The 26,688-nt window shown below is 40.9% G+C and overlaps 2 protein-coding genes across 3 annotated transcripts in view; one reads left to right on the top strand and one right to left on the bottom strand.

Moving 5' to 3' along the window:
- Nucleotides 1-240: 240 nt before the first annotated feature.
- TDRD1 (tudor domain containing 1) lies at nucleotides 241-14,247 on the bottom strand. The gene is given in 22 exon segments (XM_054515677.1): nucleotides 241-353; nucleotides 528-749; nucleotides 1,070-1,237; nucleotides 1,494-1,604; nucleotides 1,812-1,928; nucleotides 2,449-2,694; nucleotides 3,604-3,774; nucleotides 3,951-4,061; nucleotides 4,954-5,076; nucleotides 6,489-6,737; nucleotides 7,004-7,174; nucleotides 7,679-7,786; nucleotides 8,281-8,457; nucleotides 8,776-8,853; nucleotides 10,355-10,403; nucleotides 10,507-10,546; nucleotides 10,863-10,968; nucleotides 11,358-11,505; nucleotides 11,702-11,766; nucleotides 12,904-13,022; nucleotides 14,017-14,048; nucleotides 14,050-14,247. Coding segments are annotated over 22 exon segments (2,922 nt in total).
- Nucleotides 14,248-19,430: 5,183 nt separating this feature from the next.
- CCDC186 (coiled-coil domain containing 186) overlaps nucleotides 19,431-26,688 on the top strand; it is a 35,409-nt gene continuing 28,151 nt past the window's right edge. The window contains exons 1-2 of one of the 2 annotated variants that reach the window (XM_036385527.2): nucleotides 19,446-19,528; nucleotides 20,216-20,297. The gene's annotated coding sequence lies outside the window, so the exon portion shown is untranslated. Of the gene's footprint in view, nucleotides 19,529-20,215; nucleotides 20,298-26,688 lie in introns of both variants that reach the window. The other variant, XM_036385526.1, reaches the window with a different exon arrangement.

Here is a 26,688-nt window from a genome sequence, read left to right as displayed (position 1 = left end):
TTAGGTAAGAGAGAAAAGTGCCACTCCTGAGACTTCAAACACTTGAAAAATGAAGTAAGAGCTGTCTGTGGGGCAAAGTACAGCCTAATGAAGTCTGTGTGCTCTAAACACCGTCCTCCCTCAGCTTCAGGGTGCTCTAATTATTACCATATATAAAAAACCTGAGAACAAGTGTCAGGATACATTTCACTAAACTTCCATGTTTCAGTAGCTATTATTCCCCCTACTCCCATTTGCTTCCTACACAGGGTTTCTTTTGAATTCTGGAAACATAAAAAAGGAAGTATTGCTTGGAGTAAATCTTACTTGCACTTTTAATTCTTTGCAGCAGCAGCTGATCTCACCTTCATTACCTACAAAAACCAGAGTGAATGAGAAAAGTACACACATACACATTCCTTCCCTAATTTAAGAGGTGACATGTGGCATTGTCCAAGATTTTTAGAAGGAAAAGTCATTTAGCCACCCCGTGTGCTTACAAGCTCTTCAGAATAAGCAAACTGAAGTAATCAAGCCAAAGTATGTACCTTGATGTTCACTGTGTGAGTTTTTAGCACTGCAGGATGTGACCAAACCCTCCTTTAGCAGTTTGTCAGCTACATTCACATAACCATTGTCCAAGTGCTTCTCCACTGTTACTAAATTAACATTTCCATTAATCCCTTTCACTGTAATTGTGACATGTTGCTTCAATAACAGTTTTTTCAACGTGTCAAGCACTAATGGAGACCACTCAGCTTTCTCTATTCCTGTGGAAAAAGGAAAATCAAGTCTGTTATATAAATAATTCCTTTAAGATATAACTTGAATCATACATATATGCTTTGGAAAATATGATGCTAAATTTTCCTAATATAAATAGCTGAAATTCTAGAGATAATGAACTAAAACCATACTTTCTAAACCAGCTTTTACTGTACTTACCAATATACTATTTCAGAAGATTGTCATGTTGTTTACCAGAATGAACGCTACTTCCAGAACAGGTAAAAAATAATAATGTTCAAGAAAACCAGTCAGAGGTTTTTGGGGTGTGGTTTTTTTGCTTATTTTGGGGTGGCTTTCTTACCTGCAAGTGAACATGTAATAGTCTGAAAAGGCAGCTTTAAATAGGAATCAGTGATCGGCAGCACCTTTGAAAGGGGTAAAGTTTCTGTGTTGCCATAGTCTCCATACAGAACTTTCACTGCAGACTGGGAAGCTTCCAGAACAACAGCTCTGTACCAATTGCCATTACCTGAAAAGTTTGGGACAAGAATGGTCACGTGTGAAGAATCATCTTATAAACACAGTTTATCCCAAGAACAAGAGACTGTAGAGTTTTAAAAGAATTTTTAAATGCTGTGGTAGGTATATTAGAGGCCAAATGACAAGAAGCACAATTAAGAGATCCATAAGCACTTTCAAGTTGGTGTTTTTCCTTTGTCTACAGCAAAAATGAAAGCTGTGTTTTACACTGGCCAAGGAAATGGAAGGACAAACGATTGTCTCACCTGAAAACTGAGCACAACAGGCTTCACCCAGTTTTGGTTGGAAGGGCTGCTTGTTGCAAGATCTACAATAGTCTTCCAGTGAAACCAGCTCCTTAAAGAGCTTCTTTTGACCTACAGGAAAAACCCCACATTCACTAACCACATCTGGGTACAGTGAAGAGCATACTGAAGGCCCTGCTCCCATCTTTGACATTTTTATACTTTCCTACTGCCCAAGATACATTTCTACATGGTTCAGTTCACTACACACAATTTTATTAACTAGCTTGCAACAGTGACTTCTTACTGGTATTAGGAACAATGAACACTTTTTCTTACCTTTATTTGGAAATGGTACAGCATAGAACAAGTCTGGGCTTACAACTTCAGTTACACAGACAGACATGGTTTCATCTACAGCCAATTCAATTGACTTCCAGTGCCCAAGTGAGGCTGCTAACAGAAATTGTAAGAAAATGCAGTGTTACCACTGTCCTCCAAACATACATATATCTTAAGGAACTGTTATTTTATTTGATATTTATAATAATTTTTTGAATTTCAGACACAACTACCTGCCTTCCCTTCAGGAAGACAAATCTAAATCAAGATAAATAATGCTTACTTTGCTGTTCATAAACTGTTGGCATATAAAAGGCGCTAAAGTAAAAAACAGCTCAGAAAAAAGAAAAGAAGACCTTGAAAAGCAAACATGAGAAAGTTTTAGTCATAGAAAACTTCTAATTCTCTGATTCCCACAGAGTCAAACAACATTCATTTAAGACACACAGATTTTTAACTTTCTTTTTTTGTCTGTAATGCCACCTGCAGGGCAGTTGGTGTTCAACTGTAAGAACTGACAATATACCCAAAACTATGCATTGATATTAATGGTAGTTAAACAAGAAAATAACAGTTAAAGGCTGGAATACTGAAAATTCTTGTTAAATCTAAAAATTAACATTCCTTTAATTACCTTTCTGGTCAACAGATGTGTTTGGAAAGTCATTTTTATCTTGTAGAACTTCCTTCACAACCAGTTTTTCTGAAGTTAGTATCTCATTGATAATTGTTGGACAATCTGTGGAATTATCAGTAAGCACTACACCTGCCCCATCCTCAGAAAGGGAAGTTACTGTGGCTTGAAGCTCTAAGCCTGAAGTGTACATATGAAATCTTCTTGTAGCTTCTGGATTCCACTTGCTGTTTCCAGGCTTTATACCTAGGAAGTAAGAAACTGTTAAAATATCTTCATTCATTAATATTGACTTTCCTCAACATTATAATTTCATTTAAAAATACTTTAAAAAATTTCTTTAGAGCATACCCTGAAATATCAAGGCTACTTTTACTACCCTAGGGAAACACATTGTCTTTCATCCTGTTAACTGCTCTACCTCTTCCTCCTTTTTTCTGAATGTCCACATTTTCTCAGGACTCCCAAGTTTCATCTTCTATATTTTATGATTCAGCCAAGTAAATCCTTTGCCTCAGCACAAACAACATTATTAAAACTGGTTTTGGATCAGTATAATCAGGCCTTTTTATCAAAGGAGCAGACAAAACCTAAGTGTTTTAAGGGTGGGTGGGCAGGGGAAGAGCACAAGACACTTGAACAAAATGAGGTTTCGAGCTTTTTCCTGTTTCCATGTTTTTCATTTTTAAACCAAGCAGGCTACACCAGAAAGAAAGAGAAGTTCTGCAGAATTTTGATTGCTGTGGAAAAGGAATTTGCAAAACACTGAGAAACAGCAATACAGTGCCAAACTCTTCAGGAGTCAAATGAAAGAGAACTGAAAGGCCAACTAGCTTCACTAAAACACATTAGCTCCATTGCCTGCAAAAGCTTTGAGAAATAAAGTTGCACAAAAGCACTTTTACTCCTAGGAAGGCAACAACCAAAAACCAGTAAGCATTACAGATGAAGCAAACTGAACAAGCTCCCTTTTGACCAATAAAGTAGTAAGCAAAGTCCATGCAGATCACTCCAGAGAACTGCTCAGAGAAGAGAAAGCAAACAAACAAACTCAAAAGAACAGAGTTCTGCACAGCATTCCCTGTCATCACCTCCTTCCCCCAAAGCAGCAAGTTTCTAAATGCAAGAGCTCTTGTAAGAGAAAATAAGATTCACCTGAGAGCCAGCATTTAATTGCTTGAAATGGAAGTTTTAGGAAAGAGGACGAGATCTGTCGGATGTTATCCCGTGGTACATGCTCAGTGTTCCCATAGTCCACAAAGCTCACTCGAACACTTCCATCTGAAGTGACATTTTGCACCACAGCACGGTACCAGTTACCATCCTCTAATTTAAAGATTAAAAAAAAAAATTAATAATTACTTCACACATTTGCTAAGTCTATCAGCTTTCACTTGTTAGTAAAGAAATACAATTCTCTGCTGTCCTCTACTAATGTGAACTGTCAGCTGATTTTTCATGTTCACCCTATAAAAACATAACTATTTTAGTCTGTTACTTGCCAGAGTAAAAAGCACAGCAAGGGTCTCCATTCTCAGGCTCAAAAACATCTGGTGGTGTTTTCTGACAGTATTCAGACAATGTTTTGTTAAGTGAGTTTAGAGCAAGTAACTCTGAAAATTAGAAAAAAAACAAAGATGAGATCAATGAAATGAGCTGACCTGAACTTTATCAATGCTGTTCACTCTACAGTTTACTCATAAATCTTCAAATGTACTCCTTGACTACATAAGCAAAGGAACAAACACCCCTCACTTTTTAAGAGCTGCCCCATATTTTTTGTTTGAATGCCTTTAGCTCCCTCTTCAGCCACTGAATTGTGTCACATTCTTTTTCTAGCATTTAAAATGCCAATGACTATCAGAAGTCTTTATACAGACTTCTGATAGAGAAACAAGATTACTTTTTAACTAATCCAACAGGAAGTAACATCCCAATAGCTGCATTTTCTCATTTTTGTGTTACAATTATTATATGTCTTTAAGTTTTTATAAATTATGAGAGCGTACTAGAAAAGAGCTCCTGTAAATACTGTCTTGGCACAGGGAACATGTCTCTTGCTTGCTTTTATTACCAGAATCACTAAATCATGAAGGGTGAAAAAGACCCTTCAAGATCATTTAGTCCAACCATCAACCCAGCACCACCACAGTCACCCCAAGTACCACATCCAGATGCCGCTTGCACACTTCCAGAGACAATGACTCTATCACCTTCCTGAACAACTTATTCCATGCCTGGCCACTATTCCAGTGGAAAAAAAATTAAGTTATCCTTTGGCTAGGTTATGGTAACTCTTTCACTTTCCTCTACTGCTTATCTTCAACATTTTCAGATTTCAATATCACGATCCAATTTCTTGGTCACTCCATTTGTATTCTTAGATTTAAACCTCAGAGCTTTGTGCTGTAAGCTTACGTGACACAGTAGTTCATTAGACCTATAATAAATAACAAACTAGGAAGCAAAGAAACTACCAGAAAGAATTAAGCTGAATAAACTTACCATGGCTGTTTGAAATCTGACAGTAGAATTCTCCAGGATTGTACACTGTACACACTATGACACTGAGTGTTTGGTTAAGAGTTAATTTAATCCACTTGCACATTCTTTTGTTTGTTGTGTCCTCTAGAGAGGACAGAAAAAAGCACAGAATGAAAAGAAATTAAAGTAACTTTTACAGGGAAAAAAACCCCCCATCCCGAATGCTCATTCACATCCTTGAATTTCTTGTTATAAACTGTCCAACAGACTAATTACCAGTGAGAGCCTCTTTGCAGAGTAAAACCAAGAGAAATATGCCAATTCTTTAATGTAATTCTTCATTATCAAAAAGAGCAAGCCATAGATAGCAGGGAAGAGTAATTACATACAGAAGTAAAGGCTAGCAGGCAACAGCCTGGGCAAGAGGGGCACTGGGGAACTTTGGTTCCTGGAAACAGGGTAGGGAGCATAGAAAAGGGAAACATCCATCACCAAGAGTACTGGAAACAATCTAAGGAGGAAGAGCAAAAAAGACTACTAGAAAGACTGGTGGCAGAAATTTGCAGTGAATATTATACTCAGGTACCTGAAAGAAACTTATTATTTCACACAAGTCGTAGAATACATCATGGGAACACTAAATCATGGCACTGGAGAACACACTCTGTTTAAAACCTGCATTCAATAGCTCTGGCTCAGTGATGGAAATGACAAAAAGGTGAGAGGTAACTAATAAACCAAGGAAGTACAAAACAGGCCCTTGATGAGGGACACAGATCAAAATGTGTTTAGATATAGCCAGGAAAGTTACTGTTTATTCTAATTTTTTCTAAGATCCTTACTCTTCTGAACAAAGACAAGGAATAATTGTGTCCTGGCTACAAGGCCTCTAATGAGAAAGATCAAAATTACTTGAACAGAGACTTGACAAAAAGTTTTCAGTACCAATGGATCAGAAGAGAATACATATGTTTGCCAGACACAGGATGGGAAAAAAAGGAACTTAGCATGCTTCATAAGAGAGAAGCCAGGAATCTTCCCCAAGATTTCAAAGAAATTTAATGTAACTTCAGCAAAAATCTCTTGGAAGCTTTGGTCACTAAATTCAAACAAGACAATTTAAGCATAAACTTGAAGCTTTATAAGCTACTACAGTCAAATTTTCAAGGACGAAGTATGTGGTCTATGTGTAAAATATAGGACAATGAAGATGACAATAGAGCAAACATTATTTGCACTAATGGATAAGGATGTAGGAATAACTAGGTAATAACCAGCCATAACCTACTTCAACTGGAAATTGCAAGACTTCTAACAAGAGTAAAGTACCAACTTCCAAAAGCAGGCAATAACAACTTTGTTAAGAGTGCACACTTGGACACACACACAGACACACAATTCTTTACAGTTAAGTTGCTGTGGATAAACTTTGGACTTGTGAGGGCTAGACTTGATGAGCCAGGCTGAAAAGCTCTCAGAGATAAGAGCTTGCATTCTCTGTACCCACTCTAGAGGAGGTGAACAATGCCAGGGCAGCAAGACATGTTCATACTCACCCTTGGCTTGCTCAACATCACTCCCTCTGGCTGCTGGTAAGGCCATGCTCAACTCCTCAGCTGCAAAGCCTCCCTCAAGGAGAAGGCTTGATACATTTATTACTGGAGTACCTGAGGCATCTGTAAGCTCCACCACGGATTTAGAATTCTCTTTATCCACTACTTTTACTGTCAACACTTTGTCTTTCACCAGTCTTTTCATGTAGCAAGTACCTTCGGAGGTCCATGCTCCGAAGGGTGGGTTTACACCTAAAAAGTCACATAGTGTGGAAAGGTTCTGAGGTCAGTCCAACTCTCACCAATGTGTGGACAGGTACAGCAACTGCAAGTACATTCTGAAATATCTGTCACATTTTGTAGATATGCCATGACAGTTAAGAATTCTGGAAATAATGCCTACCATCACCTCCATCCTTCCCCATGTTTCAATGTGAGATACTACAGGTGTGGTAGTTATGTAATAGCACTTGTTCTCCCCCTGTCTAGTTTGAAACTGCTAATCATTTACTTCATACCTGCCAGGCTACATCTTATGGCTTGAGCTGGCAAGTCCATCAAGCTTGGAATTATAGGTCGAAGTCTGGTCAGTGGAAGAGAGTCGGAATTACCATAATCCATATAGTCCACCAAAACAGTGTCTTCAGAAGCATAAGCTGTAACAGCAGCACGATACCAAAGGTTGTCTTCTAGAAAGGAAGAGAGATGTAATATCTGAGAGCAGAATGATTTGGTTTTTTGACAGACCAATATAAAAATACATCCATCTCAGTACAGCTCAGGACTACCAGGTGTTGGCTACAGTAGTATTTTGAGAAGCACAGAGCAGCAGCATTCCATATAATCCCATTTCTTCTGTGCTTCTTTTGGGGATCGAAATTTCAAAGATATACTTATTTCCAATCCTGGGGAAACAGTACTTAGCAACATAAAAACCCACAAACTTTCCATGATCTCTTAATAAGCTATTCTAAATAATCTGAATCCAATGTTAAGAGTTTTATCAATAAAGGGACATTTTAAAATTGGTACTTTACAGATACAATTTTTCAAATCACTACCTAGCATTACCCACAGCTAAAAATCAGAGATAAATAAACTCTATATAAAACCTTTCTAAACATAATTACAAAATGTATCTTTTGGGTAAGAAATTTAAGCGACATAACTTAGTATTTTCAGTCCATTTTTACCTGTGAACTGGGCACAGCACACGTTGCCAGCAGCAGGACGGAAAGATGGAGTACTGGGAATTTTGCCACAGTATTCATTAAGGGATGCTTCAAGCTCAGCAAGTTGACCTGATGTTAAAATACACAGGTTTTGGAACATAGCCTGTCTTGCAATTATTACAGAATAATTAAGCTCAAAGCCTGGAAGAACATCTTATAGTCTGCTGGAGATAATTTCAAATGTTTAACATTGATCAGAGTAGGGCTCTTCAATCATTAACATCCAAGAGAGTCCTCATGTGTGTCTGAGGAATCACAGCAGCAGTGAACAGACAGGGAAAACCAGGGATGGATTTTTTCAGCAAAGGGACAAAGCTGAAGCCAGTGCAAATTAAAAGCAAGCTAGTGGAGGCATGCCAAGAAGAAACCAAGGAAGACAGCTCTTCCAACAACAGGCAGATGAGGAGGGAGGCCACTTCTTCCCAAAGGACAGAGTACAGGTCACCCAGAATTAAAAGGCTGCACATGGACACAGAAGAAACATTCACCTTCCAGCCACTCTCTACCAAAGAGAAAAATGCCATACCAGGCCTTCTACATCCCACTTCCAACCCATCACTTACGGGCACTTTGCATTCGCTGACAAAAAAAGGTGTCTGGACTTTGAATGTGAGAAACCACACCAGAAAATTCTTCTCCAATACTTAAAGAGACAAACTTGGTAATTGAATTAACATTGTGAGAAGAGTCTTCATCTTCAGGTATTTTTTTTTCACCTCCCTTTGAATGGTTTTCTGATACTGCACATAAAAAAGAAAAAAGGTTGCCAATCAAAAGCTACCTGGCTTTGAAAATATAAACATACTGATATAGTTTATTATTTTTATTGATGCTTTGGACTTGGAAGGTTCCTGTCATATTATGAAATTAATGCTCACATAATAATCACTATACAAATGTTTTATACTGTTAAAATGTCTATGAGCTAATGTCAGCAGTGACCTGAAGCTCCATTAGCCAATATTTTTAACTTTGAGGTGATGCTAGTGAGCAGCTAGAACATCATGCAGTACAGGAGGAGCTAAAATTCCCAAGTTTAGTTTGGTTTGCTTGCTTACCTCTTGGAGAGTCTACTTTGGCATCACTTCCTGAAGTTAAATGAGACTTCATTTCTAAGGGAACTTTATTTAGGCAGTCTTCTAAAATATAGATCAAGAATAAATGATTTATCACACAAAATCAGCTAGTTTCCCTTCAGAACCATCCTCTGAGCCAGATCTATATTCCTATCACAAGGTGAGCATGTTCTACTTATTTGTTCAGCACTTAATGTTTAAAATGCAAAACAAAGGTAATTTCAGAGTAGCTCAACTACTTGAGTTTTCTGAGCACATTCACAGCTCCAAGACTGTCTGACTTCGTAAAATGAGAGAAGCAGTAAGAACCAACATTTACTTGCAATCACTAAAGACTGTGAGCTGAAAAACTGATTATTGCTTTTTAGACACAAGGATTCATAACTTACTTCATTATTTACAACAATGGGTATGTAATGATTTAGTCAAGATGTCTTTGTAAATCTTGGTTTCTCAGCTGAATGCATGAAGCAGCATTCCAAACTTTCAATACCATTATTTTCAAATTAAAACCTCAATACAGGTGTTTCAGCTGCTTATAAAGTCTGGAATGAATGCATGGAACATTTCAAGAATGCAATGACATTTATGTAATCTTCTCTCCAAAAGGTTAGCAGGTTACACATCACTTCACCACTAGTGTGCTGTGAAGCAACCAAATGTGAAATATGCCCAGCACAATCCTTAATCAGCTGAATTTACAGAGGACTAAAGTGAACCATCCTTTGAGAGACTGCACAGTATTACATGGAGATAAGCTTCCTGCACATGGGCAAGTTTAGCAAGCTAGGAGCATCAACCACCTCATCCCTGAATGTTCTGTGGGCTGCAGATCAATTAAATGAATATGGCCTTGGCACTCCATCGTTCTGTCTGCAGCCAGAGGAAAATGTAACAACGGTCTTCCACATGACAAAAGGTACACCTTGCATGTACTGATCTGCTTTGACAGCCAAACCCAGCTCAACTGAAAATCTGCATTCTGACTCCTCAAAGCTCTTGTGCTTGGCTTGGCTCTCACTGAAGCTTGCTAAGTTAGAAATATAAACATGCTTATAGAGTTCTCCAACTGGATACAGCAATATCCAATGACTGTTCTTTCTTTGGAATACTTAGTGAGCATGTATGAAATATAATGAAAGCTGGTAAAATCCTACATGGAACTAGAAATTGACACTAATTTTTAAAGAGTTAAAAATGTATGAGAAAGAAACAAAATAGTACCAAATTTTCATGCATCTATTAAAACAGAAAAATAAACAAGATGATCCAGAACACACTGAAGTTAATACAATTCTATTGGGAAAGTAACCTTACTAAAATTTAAGGTTATTAAGCTTAGCAAGGTATTTCAGGCATGACATTTTATGGAAAGGTGAAAAAGTAGAATTGAAAAAAAAAAAGAAGTCAAGGGAGAGAGGGAGAGGTTGGGGAAAGCAGCAAGAGGGAGGAGGGCAAAAGAAAAAAAACAGGTGTTATCTTTTACACGTGTTAGGGAGGGGTGTGAACATAAAAGCCTTAATTATGGTGAGTTATTTCACCCACACAACCAAGCACTCACCAGAATCTGGAAGTACAACATCTACAGCAAAACTCAACCTCACTTCCTCCTGCAATATATCACACCAGTTAGTGAACAGTGCCTTCCTTTGAGCTGAGATCATATGAGCACAGCAGATCCAGTCAAGACATAGTCAAAATTGCATGACATACCTTAAGATAAACTCCTGTCTTGGTTTTGCTATGACTTAAACTGTAATCAAAGAAAAATATGTCAGTTTGAAGAACCAAAGACTGACAAGTAGCATTAATAATACAATCTACTTGCAAATAGATAAAAAGCTGTGTTCATCGTATGTGATTTTTGCCAACCCTTATTCCTCATCCACTAAAATGCAGAATTACAAATCTGGTAATATGTAATAATGACAGGCATAAGATAATGCAGTACTAGCTTAAGAATAAGCAACATATTTTACTGTACTAGTGCCTTCCCATGGTCATTTTTGTTGTAGTGGGAGAGATTGTCTTTCTGTGAAGATTATTTGGCAGAACTTTTACAAACTTACTTCTGTTTAAGGGGATCACAAACTACTCTGTGTGCTGGCCAGTCTTTTTTCTGACAGTCTGCAGAGCAATAGTATGTTTGCAGACACTGTGAGCATCTGAGCTTTCCTAAAACAAAAAAAAAAAAAAACAAACCAAAAAAAAAGACAAGAGCAGTCTGAGTAAAACACGTATTGGAAGGAACAACAACTGTTTAAATAACTGCTCTACAAAACAGCTCCCCTGCAATTCTAAGCACATACAAATAGGTATTTGTGTTGACATACAGCTATCAGAGATTGCTGCCAAATTCCTTCTACATTTAAGGGAAAAAACCCACCACTTTTGATAAAGAAATGCTCTCTTCTGCTTGTCAGTTCTGTTACTCCAACTATGTTCTGAATAGAATATACTTGTGTCTGAGAGTTAAAAAATTCATCCATTTAAAGACATATTGAGCAAACCTGGTCTGGTTTCACTGATACATGTACTGTATGTCAAGGACAGCAGGCACTTACCAAACAGACCACAACGATGGCAAGTGCCCCCTTTAGGGGGTGGTACTAACAAACTCAAGAAACTCTTATCATAGCAAATAGAAAAAGCACTCTTAGAGGAACATTGCAATTTCTTTGGCTTCCCATTAATCCAATTAGAATGTGACACCTGTGGAAGAAAAACCTCAAGTCATTCTTACTGGAAAAAGCCTGCCCATTAGGGTAGAAATATTCTAATATACAAAAACATAACAACAAAAGGAGACAAAACTTTTAAGTTCTAGAAAGAGAAATACATGCTGATAACTCCTGCTACCTAGAAATGCTCAGAATACTTGGGGCAACTATAAAGTGAAATAACTCACAGTATTTTCTTTATCAGCTGCAGCTATGCAGTTCTCTCTACCAGTTTTGTCTTCCATAGAACTTCCTAGAAGCAGAAGTATTTGCAAAGGGATCTGATTAACAACACCAACACATGCCTATGTTATGGAATATTTGCAGGAAGAAACAAGGCCCTTGGCTACTCCTACTATTCTGCCAGCCCATTTGAGGGAATGGAGATGCTTGGACCTTGACACACTCTGGAAGTCACTTGTTTTCATTCTGATACCACATTTACTCAATCACGCAATCAGTGGTATTATTAAAACAACACTTTCACCTTCTGTGCTTATCACTCAATACTGAGAAACAAAACACTCTGAAACAAGATACTCTGACTTTCCAGTGAGTGCCTTATAAACGTTGTGGTCTTTCCTGTGAGTTTTTCTTTACCAAACAACTCTTAGAAGACATTCAGCTAAGCCTGCATATCAATATAGCAGGAACTCTGTTTTGATAAGTGGGCAACTCATCCACCTACAAAGAATTTGTTTCTGGTCTAGGCTACATATACCACTCAAATCTTGTTCCAGTCTGGCAGGCCTGTCCAAGGTCTCCACTGAGACAATATAAAGCTTTCATGGCCTTTTTTCCCACCTGGAAACAAGTAAATCTTGTAAACTCTGCCTGAACTAAAACTCTTGCCTAACACAAAATCAAATTTCATGAACTCTCCAGACCCAGTATGTTTGCACGTAAAGCTAGTTCAGATGTCCCAAAATGAAGCCTTTCCCTCTCCCCAACTTGGAGTAAGAGAACATGGATCAGACAGTAGCAAGGTACTTAAGAGGCAAGAAGAATTGCTGAAGGAACTGCAACTCCCATATATTGCTCCAAATTCTCTAACACTTCAATTATCCTGGTGGGTTTTTTAGATTCTGAGGCATTCCAGCAGGCACAAGTTTGGATAATTAGGAGTTATATTTACAAGCCATACTCATACTGATGATGTGTATCAATAATAAAGCATATACACAACCACAGAAGAATAAAGTCAAGATACCTCTGTCAAGCTTAGGATAAGGTCTCTCTTACTGCACTTGTGCTGTTATTAAAACTTTCTGTACTGTTTCTACATTTGCCAAAAGTACCCTGTATTGTTTGCTTACAAAATATTGGATTTTGTTAAATATTTCAGAAACTCAGCCTCAAAACTGAAAGTTTTTCAACAGTAAGTTTGTACCTGTGACCCTGTTGCTTAAATCTGTATCTGCAACTTTGTTATGTTGAAGATTAAGTGGTTCTGGCATCACGTAAAGGTTGACATTAGAGTATGACCAAAGGTGGCTGTGGGCCAGGTAACTGCAAAAGCACGGATTTAAAGATTAATTCAGGCAGGCACACAAATTAAAGTATTTTTGGGTCATATTCTGAAGATTTATTTAAGCATTCATTTTGGAAGGATAATTCTCTACCATCTATTTCTTTTGTTTGCACAGCAAACCATTTTCTGCACTAAAGAACTCAACAATGAATACTGCAGATTATTGATGAAAACTCCTTTAGAAGAGGAACACACTGACAAATAGGAGCAGCCATCAACACCTGCATGTGAAGCTCACTGTGTCTCTGGAAGAGACCTCTCTGTACTTTTGTTAAAAAAAGTTTGTAGTAATAAAAAGCACAGGCTGCACCCCTGGGTTCCTCATGCCCTGAGGGGAACCACTGCCCCAACAGCGGCTGCTGAGGGGAAGGAAGCAAAGCCCTGGGCTCTGCCGAAATGCATTTTCAGCACCTGCTTTCCTAATGCTAAGATGCACTATAATTGTTTTAAATTAAAAGTATAGGCAAAAACAAACTAAAATGAACCTGCGAATAAAGCACAGTAGTCTAAGTGACACTGCACACCAACTCCACCAGAAAAGTGCTTTCAACAACCGCAATTAAATAAGTGCTATTAAAATTAAGGGATTCTAAAGCGATTTTTAAGTGATTAAAATTAAGCGATTTTAAGTAATCATAATAAAATTAGATAGCCCCGTCCTACGGCCTGCACCCAAGCTCGCACCCCGCCACCTGCGGCCCTCTCTCCCCTCAGCAAAGCGCTCACCCCGGGCCGCCCCCGGCTCCTTTCCCGGGGGAAAGCGAAGCTCCCACCCCCTGCCCCTCTCTCCCCTCAGCAAAGCGCTCACCCCGAGCCGCCCCCGGCTCCTTTCCCGGGGGAAAGCGAAGCTCCCACCCCCTGCCCCTCTCTCGCCTCAGCAAAGCGCTCACCCCGGTCCACCCCTGCCCCTCTCTCTCCCCAGAGGAGCGCTCACCCCGGGCCGCCCCTGCCGCCCCTCGGAGCAGCGCTCACCCCGGGCCGCCGCCTCGCCGTCGGCGCTGCCCCACGCGGGAAGCAGGGCCGGGCGCTCACTCGAGGACCGCCAGCGGGAAGATGAGAAGCAGCGGCCCCCGCAGGCCAGCGACGTCTGCAGGCGCTCCCGGCGGGCCCGAGCCGCTCATTCCGCCCCGCCCAGGTGGGACCCCGGTGCCCAGGGGCGGAGCGGGGCCTGTGCTGCTGCCCGGCCGCCCGCGGTGCCGCCATCGGGGCCGGGGAGGGGCGGCCTGCGGTGCCTTGTACTGGACCGGGTTATTCCAAGCCCTGACCTGGCCTTGAACACTTCCAGGGATGGGGCATGGGGCATCCACACCTTCTCTAGGTAATCTTGTGTCAGGGCCTCACTACCCGCACAGCAAAGGATTTCTTCCCAACATCTAATGTAAACCCATCCTCTCTCAGTTTGAAGCCATTCCCCTATGTGCAGTCACTAAGTGCCCTTGTAAAAAGTCCCTCTTCAGCTCTCTTGTACCTTTAGGTTCTGGAAGGTGCTCTGAGGTCTTCCCGAGACTCCTCCAGGATGAACAGCCCCAGTTCCCAACCTGACCTCATAGCAGAGGTGCTCCAGGCCTCTGAGCATCTTTGTGAATTATTCATGGTTGAACCAGTAACCCCAATTTATTTGATACAAATTCAGAAAATGGCTGTGAGAGCTATGCAAAAAGCTGAAATTTGATACATAAAATTGATGCATTTGTATTTTAAAGTATTTGAATTTCGCCCTGCAGCCAAGAACATAAATCACTTCATTTCCCATTTCTAACCTATTCTCATTTCCCTTTGTCCTTTTTCCTCTTTCTTTTCTATACAACGTGTTTTCCCCTTTTCTTCAACTTTTGTCTCCCACCTCCATGTCTCCATCTTCATGGGAAAATATACTTCATCCTCAAGACTGCTGCAGTTTTATGCTACTACTCAGACATGATCTCAGGTGTTCTCAGTGCTGTGCAATTAAGCTTTCACCAAAAAATAAATTAATCTGATCTATTTTAGTGCCTACATTGTTGTACTTATTATTAACGTGTATAAAATCAGTGATGGATTTTATTGTTACATGTTCTGTACAGCAGGGAATAATTATCTCTGTTCACAGAGAAGTAGCTGAAGCATAGCTATTTTGCCTTAAGTCATTTGGCATCTGGCTGTGACAGCGTTTCAGTCTAAATTATCTGTATTTAAGTCTAGGATCCTGTCTGCCAAACTAAGCATTCTCAAAAGAAGTGAACAACACATCTGAGGGCTGCTGAGTTTTTCTCTCAGTGGTTAAGATACCACCTAATAAAGTCAGAGGAAAGACTCTTCCTGGCTCACATGAACCTCCAGCCTGAGCAAAGCTGAGTGGATCAGAGGCTGCCCTTACAACAAGAAGGAAAACTAGGTAGGAATTGGTGGGATTTCAAGAAACCCACATGCCAAATTGTTCAGTATTGCATATCAGAGTAGGCACACACCTTTATGTGGGAGATTGTGGGGAGACAGGGTGATCATGGTCACACAGCCTTCATCATCTCCTTGCCCCTTGTTCCTCTGCCCCAAGATTAGCCCAGTAATCCTCATGCCTTGGAAGAACTAATACCAGGTAGGCACTAAGAAATACTTCTCTGTCATTCAAAACTCTCTCAAAATAAGAATAAATTAGGCTTTCTTTATAGCTTAAAACATCTAGACAAGATGATCCAGCACCCTGTCCAGCTGAGTCTTAAAATTGTCCAGCATTGGGAATCCACCATTTCTTTGGGGAGATTATTGCAATGTCTGTTTATTCTTATATGAAACATTTTACTCCTTTGGTCCTTTGACACCAGTGGTCTCAGAGGAGTGTGGGGTATCACTCAGCACATCTGCTGTTTGAGCCACCTCATTGTTCTCCCTTAAAGTGGAGTTGCTAACACTTTATCTGAAGGAGAAAAAATAGCTTTGTAAGCCCTTTCAGAGGGCAAAGCAATAGAAATACTCTGGATAATTAACAAATGTCATCTAGAAACTGAGCAATCAGATGAACATTTCCTTTCCTTTTTCTTATATAATAAAGCATAAGCCAAAAGCCAGAACTACAACCTTTTGAATATGTGGGCCAAATTCTGCTTCTGCCTCTGCAATGCAGAGCTTGTCTGCAGCAGACAAGTCTGTTGTGTAGGACTGTCTGTCTTTCAGATGGCAAGTTTTCTCACTCAGGAATTGTTTTCCTCAGCATTTGTACATGCTAAATAAGAGCTATGGCTGGCTAATTAAGAGGTCCAGTAATTCATTTTGATTTAACATCATGTAAAAGTGGTTTGGGGAAGGACTCTGTGACCTGTCACTATCATTCCCTAAGTATCTGTGGCCACCTCCTGGGGATGTACTCTTCACATGAAAATGTGGCTTAAGCACAGGTATTATAAGAGTCAGAACTCTCAGCATCAGTTCTGGGACTAGAGCTATGGGGAGTCCAGCTGAGTACAAAAAAGTCCTTTTCTTCTACCTTTAAGGAAGAACTGCACTAACAAGGCTCTATTTTCTTAACCTGATTTTAATCCTTCTCTAAAAAATGCCCAGAGTAAAAGGCAAAAATCAGATTAAATTTTGCCAGGTCTGTTGGAACACACTAAACACATACAGGTAACATCAGTGGGACTGCAGACAAAGTGTACAGCAAGGTAAAAGCACAAATCTTAAAAAGACTGGGGCCAGAGTATACTAATGTCTCTGTCTTTAAACAACTAGAAAACCAAATAAGAAAAGAAGCATTTGGGTACTGAAGTGACTGTGTTACAGAGCAGCAGTATGAACTTTGCAGCTCAGCTGCAGAACAGCAGCAGTGGTGGCAAAGAACCCTTTCTGAAAGCAAAGCTTAGACTTGTGCTGCATGGCAATTAGCCAGTGAGTGTTGCATGGCACTGCTTTCTGAAAAAAGACAATTTTTACTTATTTCTGTTCCACACCTGATTTTTTATGTATTTTTAGAGAGATGGAATGCACAGTATAATTTAAGCAAATCAAGGGCTAGACATTTGCCTTTAAAGTGTTATTTGGAGGTTAAAGTTGAGGGCATGAGTGTTCTCTGCAACCTACTTCCATTTGTGCTTTCAAATTAATGTTTTTAAAGATATATGACTGACTCCTTTGCTGCTTAGAGGTGATGGCTAGGACATTGCTTACTTACCTGAAGCAGTATTAGGTTTCCCAGAATAATGGACACTGAAAGATTTATAGTTATTATGGCACTGAAAGGTTATTCCAAGCCCAATCCAGATTGATTTTTTTCTACGATTCCACTGTTCTTTTTAAGGATCAGTTAAAATGTTTTGTCCTGGTTTCAGGCTGGGATAGAGTTAATTTTCTTCCTAGGAGCTGGTACAGAGCTGTGCTTTGGATTTAGGATGGATTTAGAACAATGTTGATAACACACTAATGTTTTTAGTTTTTTCTGAACAGTGTTTACACTATTGTCAAGGACCTTTCAGCTTCTCATGCCCTGCCAGCAAGAAGCTGGGGTGGGAGAGGGGGGGAAACACAGCTGGGACAGCTGATCCCAGCTGGCCAAAGATTATTCCATACCAAATGGCATCATCCTCAGTACATAAACTGAGGAATAGCTGACCAGGGAACAGTTTGGGAAGTGTCTGGGCATCAGTCAGTAAGTGGTGAAAAATTACATTGTGTATCACTGTGTTTGTATATATTATCATGATTATTATTTTATTTTCTGTCACATTGAACTGTCTTTATCTCAACCCACAAGTTTGAGTCTTCCAGTTCTGAAACTGGAGAGGGGAGTGAGCCAGCAGCTTTGTGGGGCCTACTTGTTGGCTGGGTTAAACTACAGGTTTTAAGGAGAATTTTCTAGGACCCCCAGATTTGCAGTTGCAGCTCTGAAATTCCAAATGCCTAGAAAGAATATGGAGAAAAAGAACTTGCTCTGAAATAACTCTCTCAATTAATGTTTGTAAGTGAAGTTATGCAGCACATTCTACTTTGAAGGTCATCTGTGATACCAAGTGAAGAAATCATCACTGCATCATTGGGTAGGTGATGTTTTTATACATGTAGGTATGTGTATGCTTTTATATATATATAAAATAAATTAGCCAAAATAAAGCAACAGTCTGATCTAACATCAAAGTTAGCCATGCTATGAGTAGGGGATTGGACTAGGTAATTTACTGAGATCCCTTCCAACCTGAATTATTCAGAAATTTTAACTTGCTTTTCTACTGTTATGTTTAAGGAGAGGTGCCAGTGCTCATTTTAGCTGAGCTGGTATAGCAAATACAACTGCTTTCACTTAGCAGATTGTCTGCTAAGGTATTTTTTCAATTTCTTTCTTGTTAAATAAAATGGCATTTATGCCATGCTCTGGATTCCAAAAAGCTTTGTGTTCCACTGAAAAACTGCTGATCCCAGCACTGAAATCCAGTCCAGATTTTTGATGCCCAGCAAAATTTTCACTTTTTTTTTTTTTTAATCCAATCAGAATGAAGTCCCAGCAGGTGCTAAGTGAAGCTGTTTATTAACATTACTGGATTGACTCTTGCCTGGTATGTGGGTGCAGAAGGTTTTGACATAATGTGCAGGGGTTGGTTATGGAGCATGAGATGCTGTTTACTTAAGGTGGAAGATTCTGTTTGTCATTACTTGTGCATTGGATCTTGAAAAAAGGAGAGGCATCTTTGTAACCATCTCTCTGAAAACTGCTGGGGTGAAGAATCCCTCCTGCAAGGCAGCTGCTCAGGGCTGTGGGTTTAGACAGTGCCATGGAATGTCTGCCATGAGATCCCTTGTTAACATAAGCACATGTTTAAATGGGAAGAGAAAAAAAACAACCCATCCAGACTGAAACAATTTATAGACGCATGCCTGGAATTGTCTTGTGTGAAATCACAGAATCGATTAGGTTGGAAAACACTTCTGAAATCACCGAGTCCCGCCCGTGACCCAACACCACCAGAGCACTGAGTGCCACGGCCGGGCTTTCCTCAAACACTTCAGGGACGGTGACTCCACCACCTCCCTGGGGTGTCTGTTCCAGTGTCTGATCGCCCTTCCTGTGAAGAAATTCTTCCTAATGTGCACCCTAAATGTCCCCTGGCGCCGAGCGCACTAACACCGCAGCACGATGTCCTACATCCAACCGCTGGCAGCTTCTAGCTCCGTCGGTGGATCGCGGGCTTTCGGCGGCGCGGGTGGGAACGCGGCAGCAGCACGAGGGCGAGGGAAGGCGACGAGATGGGTCCGCGTCACCGGCTGGTCGCGGTGGCCGCCGCGATGAGCGGTTCGCCCCCAGCCCATCCCGAGGCACAGCGGCCCCCGCAGGGCAGGGCCGGCCCCGCCGCCCGGGGCTGCCCCGATCCCGATCCCGCCCCGCCGCCGCGGGGCCCCGCCCGCCGCCGCCATCTTTGTTGATGTGTCAGCGCGCCGGGCCGGGCGGCCGGCGGGGAGCGGGACTGCGCTGTGCCCGCCATGGCCGCGCTGCCGCCGCTGCTCCTGCTGCCTGTGTAGCGACCAGGTGAGGGCCGAGCTGCTGCAAGGGCGGGCAGGTGGGCGGGTGGGTGGGTGGGTGCTCGGAGCCAGGCGCCTTGGCGCTGCCGGGGTCCCCCAGCCGCGCGGGCACTGCCGGGCTCCTCGAGGGGCCGGCGCGGAGCGGCCGAGGGCGCTGGACGGGACGGGCCGGGCGCTGCCCGGCGGGCTCGGGAGGGGCGGCTGGGCCGCTGATCCGCTTCACTGTCAGCGGCAGATAAACCCTGGGGGACGCGGGGGCGGGGGAAGGACGGGCGGGAGGCAGAATTGCCCCGGTGGCGAGGGGCTGTCCCTGTGCAGGTGGCGGCGCCGGGCTGGCAGAGGTCGCGCCGGGGCCGCGGGCGAGGCGCAGGAGGAGGGAGCGAGGTGACAGCGGGGCCGGGGCTGAGCTCCTGCCATAGCAACACCTTCCCGGTCCGGACCTCCGAGCGGGGAACGCAGGCTCCTGGGCTGGCTCGCAGTCCCTTTGTTTCTGTATAGCTTTCTTTTCCGTGGTGTTAATTACGTTGTGCTGTTTCATTGACTGCGTGTTGATTTTCTGTATGGGTAAATAATTAGATAACAAAGCCCAGCAGCTGTTATGAAGGTTATTTTTTAGAGCCGGCTGCGGTGTTGCGGTAGGGTACGTGTCCTTGTTTTTGCAGATGGTATTTGTAAAAGCTGCCTGCCCTTCTAGGTTTGAAAGAAGGACTTCAGCAAAATGATTGTGATGTAGGCTTGCGCATTTTGGCTCTTGTTCCGGAAAATAGTCTGCACAGGTGAGTCTGATACCAGTCTGATTCCAGCAAGACTCTCTGCAGACCAAAAGAGGATTTCTTAGGGAATTGAAATGTGTGAGGATGAGAAGTATGACATTCCACCTTTAGTGCTGCTTTGCTTTATCTTCTTGTAGAACTGCTTTTCAGAAGTTCAAATGTTGCAGGCAGAATACACTAAAAATCCAGGTATGGCACCTGTCCCAGTATGTTTTGTTGTATAAGGAAATGACTGAAACTGTGAGCCACAGCTGTGTTTCTCTCTGTGTTTCTCTAATGTGATCACTGGCTGCACTGAATGCTTATGTTGCACTTGACTTTAGGGAGGAGATGCTTAAGGCTCTGGAGATATGAGAAACTGAATGTATGAAGATGTTTCAGGAGGGTGTTAGATGACATTTGAAATGTCATTAGTTTTATTTTAAATAAAGAACTAGTTGTATATTGCCTTGAGCTCTTTCTGAAAATCTTCAGTCATCTGTTCTCGTCTGGTTTTAGAACAGTATTTTTCTGTCATTTTATAAGATTTGATTTGGAGTTGTTGACAGATGTTTGTTGGCATTGTGAGGTTCACTGTTTCAAACTGTTGAGAAAAGGACTGAAGAACCACATGCAGAGAGTGGTTAATTTGGTTCTAATTAGCAGTTCTGTTGCTTAATGCTATATGAAGCTAATGCTGAACTTCCTGAAGCTGGCTTTTAAAAGAGCTATGAAAAATAGAAAGGCAATGCTTTTCTGGATTTAATTGGGTTATTAAGCATGTTAAATTAGTAGATGTGGGGTCTAGGAAGCAATATCCTGTACTTAGTTCTGGGCTGAATTGTTCTGAACTTATTTTCCAGTTGCCAAAGACAATATTGGATAGCCTCATGGATAATACTTACCTTCGAGTCATAGTCCAAGACCTGCTGCCTCAAATTGAGCATGAAAAAAGCTCATCAGAAAGAAATCAATGTCAAAATAGAGGGGAAAATCATGACCCTAATTTCAAGAAGTACATGGGATACTGATACTATAACAATATTTTCTATAATACTACGTCTTAGATTAATTAGCAGAAGTTAATTAATCTACAGTCTTCCATAGAGCTCACAGTTGACTTTTTCACATCCTAAAGGACTGAAGTGTTTACTTATGTGTTTTCAGGGATACTGGAGGAACTCTGGGAAGGTCAGGTTTGAAAACAGTAGAACTATACTGTCCCCCCAAATGGTGTTTTTCAGTATGTAGTGACCATACAGACAATAATCCCATGGCTGGAATTTTACTGCTTTTGGCATGTTCTGGAAAGAACATTTGAAAAGAGCCATTGGAAGCGAACTTGCTGCAATCTCCAGTGCCAAATATGCCAAGATCCATGTCTTACCAGTGCCATGACACTACAGGTTTGTAAGAAGGTCTGCCAGAGCTCTGGCTTCTGTAGTGTGAGCAAGAGCTATGGCTCTGTTACAGGTGTGGAAGAGCTGTCATAGAATGTGTGCTTTCTCTAGGTTGTGTACTCAGTCATAAATTTGATTTCTTCCCCTCCCTTAAGACATTCTTCTTTGCACAGGTGATGTTATCAGTGTCAGAAGGTGAATGAAAACAGGGTTCTAGTGAGGACAGAGCTGCTCCTGGCCTTGTTGTAAGCAGAGCTAAAGGCAGGTTCCAAAACCTGAAAGGTGACAGTAGTGCTGTTGCTGGCATTGCATTCATTGGTTGCTGAAGTAGAGACTCATTTTACTGACTTGGGGCTGTAAGAGTTGTTCTGTGCTGAAGACACCCAGAAGATTGCAAACCCTGAGGTATCCAAGCCTCATGTGATAGTCACAGTAAAAGGATGCTGTTGCTGGGGTGTTGTTTTCCTCTGAAAACAAACAAAAAAAATAACACTCTCAAGGTGTACCCCATGACTTGTGTTATGATGGGAGCAAATCCAGCCTCACTTGTTAAACCTTAACTGATGAACTTTATTTTGGAGTTGTTAACTCCAGACATGGAGTTAATATGACCATAATAACCCTGTGCATGAGTTTGATAGAAAACCTGCTGCTGCCTTGAAGGAATTGTACATTACTGTTCGACTATCTAACTTGTGATGTAAGCAAAGGAAAGCAAATACAAAGTCTGAGTAAACCTTGTCTGCTAAAGTACTTGTCTGATGTTCAAAGAATTGATAGAAATGCTGAGCTTTGCACCTTGGCACTGCTATTGGTGTTTAATGAAGTCACATTAAAAACCTGAGAAGAATAATTGAGTTGAAGCATTAAACTGATAAAAGCAAGGAAATCCTGCAAGTCCCACTGTGTATATTCACTGTTCCACTCCTTCACTTCAAGCACATGCATCAACGCAGGGCTTTGTGTGAGTTGAGTCAGAAGCTGTGTCAAGTTCTGCCTGGGCTGGACGACTCTGTGTCCCAGTGTACAGCCAGCTTTTCACTTCTATTTGATCTTGGGCAAAAGTGAATTAATATTGGGACACCTAGTGTGGGTGAGACTCTGGTATGTTTCTTTTGCTCCCTGTATGTGCTGTCTGTAAATACAGGATGGCTGAGAGACCTATGGCCACCCTCTTTTTTGTATGGAGTGAAGCAGGGGTGATCAGCATCATCTCTTCTTCAGCTTAACAGTTCTGTGTTTTTCTTAGGCTGTGTGATGCTTTCCAGTCCAGTTCATCTCCTTTTAGTGTGTTTAATAACTTTTGTGGCTTGCTGCTCTGATTAATGTTGGATGTGGAATTGTAAGCAAGTATATAAACCTGAAGCCAGAAGGAGTTTGAAATTCATCTCACATTAGATGATGTAAAATATTTGGGTTTTTGTATCTTTTTGCCTCAGTCCCTTTCATTTTAGTTCAAACCTTTGTGTGTCTACACAGCTGCTGTACAGTAGAGCCTGCATTTTGTATCTTATGTAAACCAGAACTTTAGCAGAATCCACTTTTCTTACACAAACTTCAGTTGAAAACAGACTTGTCTCTAGTTGAGCTTCCCTGTTTTGCAGTGTTACCTGGTGATGTAATGCTTGGTCTGAGAAAGCCATTTGTGACAGAGTTCTTGTGAAAGTTACTGTGCAAAACACAGGTAAGCTGGGGATTAACTGGAAACAATAGGAAGGTGTGTTTTGCTGATCACTGTGATAACTAGTCGATAGTAGCTATGGAAAAAGTAGCCTTAGGAAAAAGAAACCAAAAACTTCACCCAACAAGTGAAGTAAAAAGGTGTAGTCAGTCTGTCCAGATTAGTTTAGGTAAAAGTATTATTAGGATTACAGTGAGCTAAAACAAACGATAAAATTTCTCTTCAATTTTATTTTTAGTCTTACTGTCATGTAAAATTCTTACCAAGAGTTCTCATGCAATGTCAAGTTGGCACTGACTTGGAAAAGCATTTTATTCTGCTTAAGTAATGATTATTGTGTAATAAAGATGTGAAAAGTTCTTGAAGAGCGGTGTTTTGGGTTTTGCAATGAACAACACAACTGTAAGAAGCTAGAAATGTTTTCATACCCCAGAATTGTTCTTTAGCAATCTTGTTGGGTTGCCATTATACACATGGTAGCACATAAACTGTCTAACAGGTTCATCTCTTACCTGAGTGTAATAGGTTGGGAATTGAATTAAAATGGCAACTGATTCTAACAGTTGTCTGGCTGTTAATGGTTACTTTAATATCTCTGGCTTAGGAAAATGTCTTTAAAGATAATAGAAAGTACTTTATTTTTCTGTTGTGATTCATCTAAGATTGTGTTTCTAATGAAATATTTTATAGCATGATAGTTAAAGGAGACAAAGAGACCTTTGTGGAGCAAACTGTTCAGGCAAGTTTTGTTCTTTCTAATAAATGCTGGAGCATTTGTGAAGCTTTTTTACATTGGGTTGCTGGTTGCTTCACATGTGTGTGACTTGTCAAGGAAACTCTACAAATCATCGTTATTCTGTTCAGTATTCTTCAGCCAATAAATCCTAGTTAAGTCTTTGAAATACAAAGTCCATCTCTGGTGTTAGACTGGATTACACTGCATCTCACATTAACTCTTGAATTTGCAATTGAACTGGCTAAAGCACTCGTACTCTCCCTTTTTGTTGCTCAGGAACCTGCAAGAGGGAAGTGAGTCTGTAACTGAACTGAGCAAATGGTGCTCATGTGCAGGTTTTGCTTTTAGTGGGGTCTTCTGATGAGCATCAGAGTTTATCATGAAAGTCTTTTGATTGTTGACATTTCAGTCATATGTCATTTCATTTCATGGATGCATGAGTGGAAATGTAAAGCAGTATAAAAAAATCTCTTCAGCAGAGCCTTTAGTCTGTACTGCAGTGACTGGGGAAAGAACCAACCTGTTATTGCACTATAAATGGTAAATGTGCTTTTGGTAAAGTTATGTATTTATCTTTGCTTCATGAGCTTCAGTAGCTGCCTTCATGGAGAGAGGTGCTTCCAAGAGGGGATTCTTGAGTGTAATGAACCATGTATAAAAATCAATCTGTGGATTGGAATTTGATATTATGTATTCTTTAATGTGAATGAGTAGGAGGCAGAGTAGTTTAAATGGTGGCATATATATTGATCCTGAGTTGGCACGTACACTAGATTCCTTTTTTAAAATCATGATTATTGTTGAGTAACAACTTCCAAGGGTTAAATGTAAAACTGCTGTCTCAGGATAGGTTTAGGGCATTGCTGATCCTTATAAGAATTTTTGAAAATCATGTCAGAAAAAAGGTGTGTTTTGAAACACTGCTCAGCATTACTGAATAAAAGGCAGTTCTTGCTTGCATGTGAACTAAATGTTAGATTCCATTCCAGCAGAAGAGCTGAAGTCTCAGCTCACCTCCAAGTTGTGGCTAAGATGGGAACTACTTGTGCTCAGTGCTTTTACAGGTCAAGACACAGAACACTGTAAGACATAGTGGATGTTTTATTTGTAGCTGAGTCCAGTCCATGGGTGTGTCTGGGCAGGCTGCTGAGAGCTTTACCTGGTAGTTGGAGGGCTGGATTAGTGGGGGAGTGATTTACAATGTGACTTGAGGTGTAAATGTGAATCTTTAAAATAGCTGTAAAATGCACATAACTTCCTCTTGCAAATTCACATGACTGCATTTTAATTTGCTATTGGGTGGTACTGGAAAAAAAGGTCAGTATTTTCTTTGCAGTTAAAATTTTATGAGGATAATGCTTTTCACTGTGAAAAAAAAAAATAATCTGTCTTCCAGACCTCCCAGTTCTAGGTTTAGCTGGTAGTTGGGAGTTTTTTTAGTAGCCTTTTGGTGTGTGTATCTTGGCTTTTAAACCTTTATTATTGTATTATTGGATAGTCTTTGAAAGATTGTACAAGTAAGTTAAAAGTATTTCTTTTTTCAGGTATCACACGTATCAGTGAACAGGCCTCTTGATTGGAGGGCTGTTAGAAAGCCAGAGTACTAAAAGTGAGCAGTTCCTCATATCTCTTGAGACCAGCTACAGTTTCAGGGGCTTCAGTGCTCTGCTTTGGTTTCTGAAGTATTGCAGGTGAGCAAACAGGGCAGTCATTGTGAAAGCATTACATTTCTACCTGCTTGAGCTGGGGTGTAGAATTTTCTGTTAGTCTAGTACTGGGCTCTGCAGAGAGAAACCCCACAACTTTCTATATATGTAGGCAGGCTGTATGTCTGCTTTCCTAAATTCAGTTTTGCCAAAACTGGAGTGATTCATAGATGTCTGCATCCAGCACCTTCAGTATCAAAATGGAGCTATTTTTACCCTTCTTGCTCCCACAACATTGGGATCAGCTGGCAAACAAAAATCTCTGTAAACCCACAAACAGGCATTTTTGGTTGAATTGGAGAGAAGGATGCAGAAGAGCAAAGCTGTTTGTAAAGTCAGTTGGAATGTGTTAGAGAGCAGTAACAGTGCCTGGGACAGACAGCTGGTTATTTCAGCTATGTGTTGCTGCCCACTCTTCTGGGGTGGTACTAGGGAAAAGAAGTCATTATTAGCTCTCACTGGGGAGCCTGAGAATGTTAAGAATAAACTCCTTTTCTAGCTGTTTCCATAAGAAACTCTCCAAAGGACAAGCATCCCTTTGCCTGGTTGCTGCCACTGGACACTAAACCTGAACCAGAGCCAGTATGGAAGGATAGTGAGTGTTACAGAGCATTTGAAGAGACTACTGCTTAAGGATGTTTGCTTGGGTTTTTATGATGAATTTTCAGTGCAACTGATCTTCAGAATGTGCCATCTTGGAAAAGAAAATAAAGAGTAACAGCAGGAATTTTGTGAGTTCTCATCCAGTTCTTGAGAAAGAACCAGGAAGTACAGATCACAAATTACAGCAAGAAGAGAATTGCTCTGAAGCAATTTCAAGGGCCTTATTTTCTAGGTAGGTTTTTCCTGTAAATATGTGGACTTTGTTTAGAGGTGTGCAGTGATTCCTTAG

Source organism: Molothrus ater, chromosome 8, assembly GCF_012460135.2.
Source record: "Molothrus ater isolate BHLD 08-10-18 breed brown headed cowbird chromosome 8, BPBGC_Mater_1.1, whole genome shotgun sequence".
Lineage (NCBI taxonomy): Eukaryota > Metazoa > Chordata > Aves > Passeriformes > Icteridae > Molothrus > Molothrus ater.
Note: the sequence above shows the minus strand (reverse complement) of the source record. Positions and strands in the feature narration are given on the sequence as shown.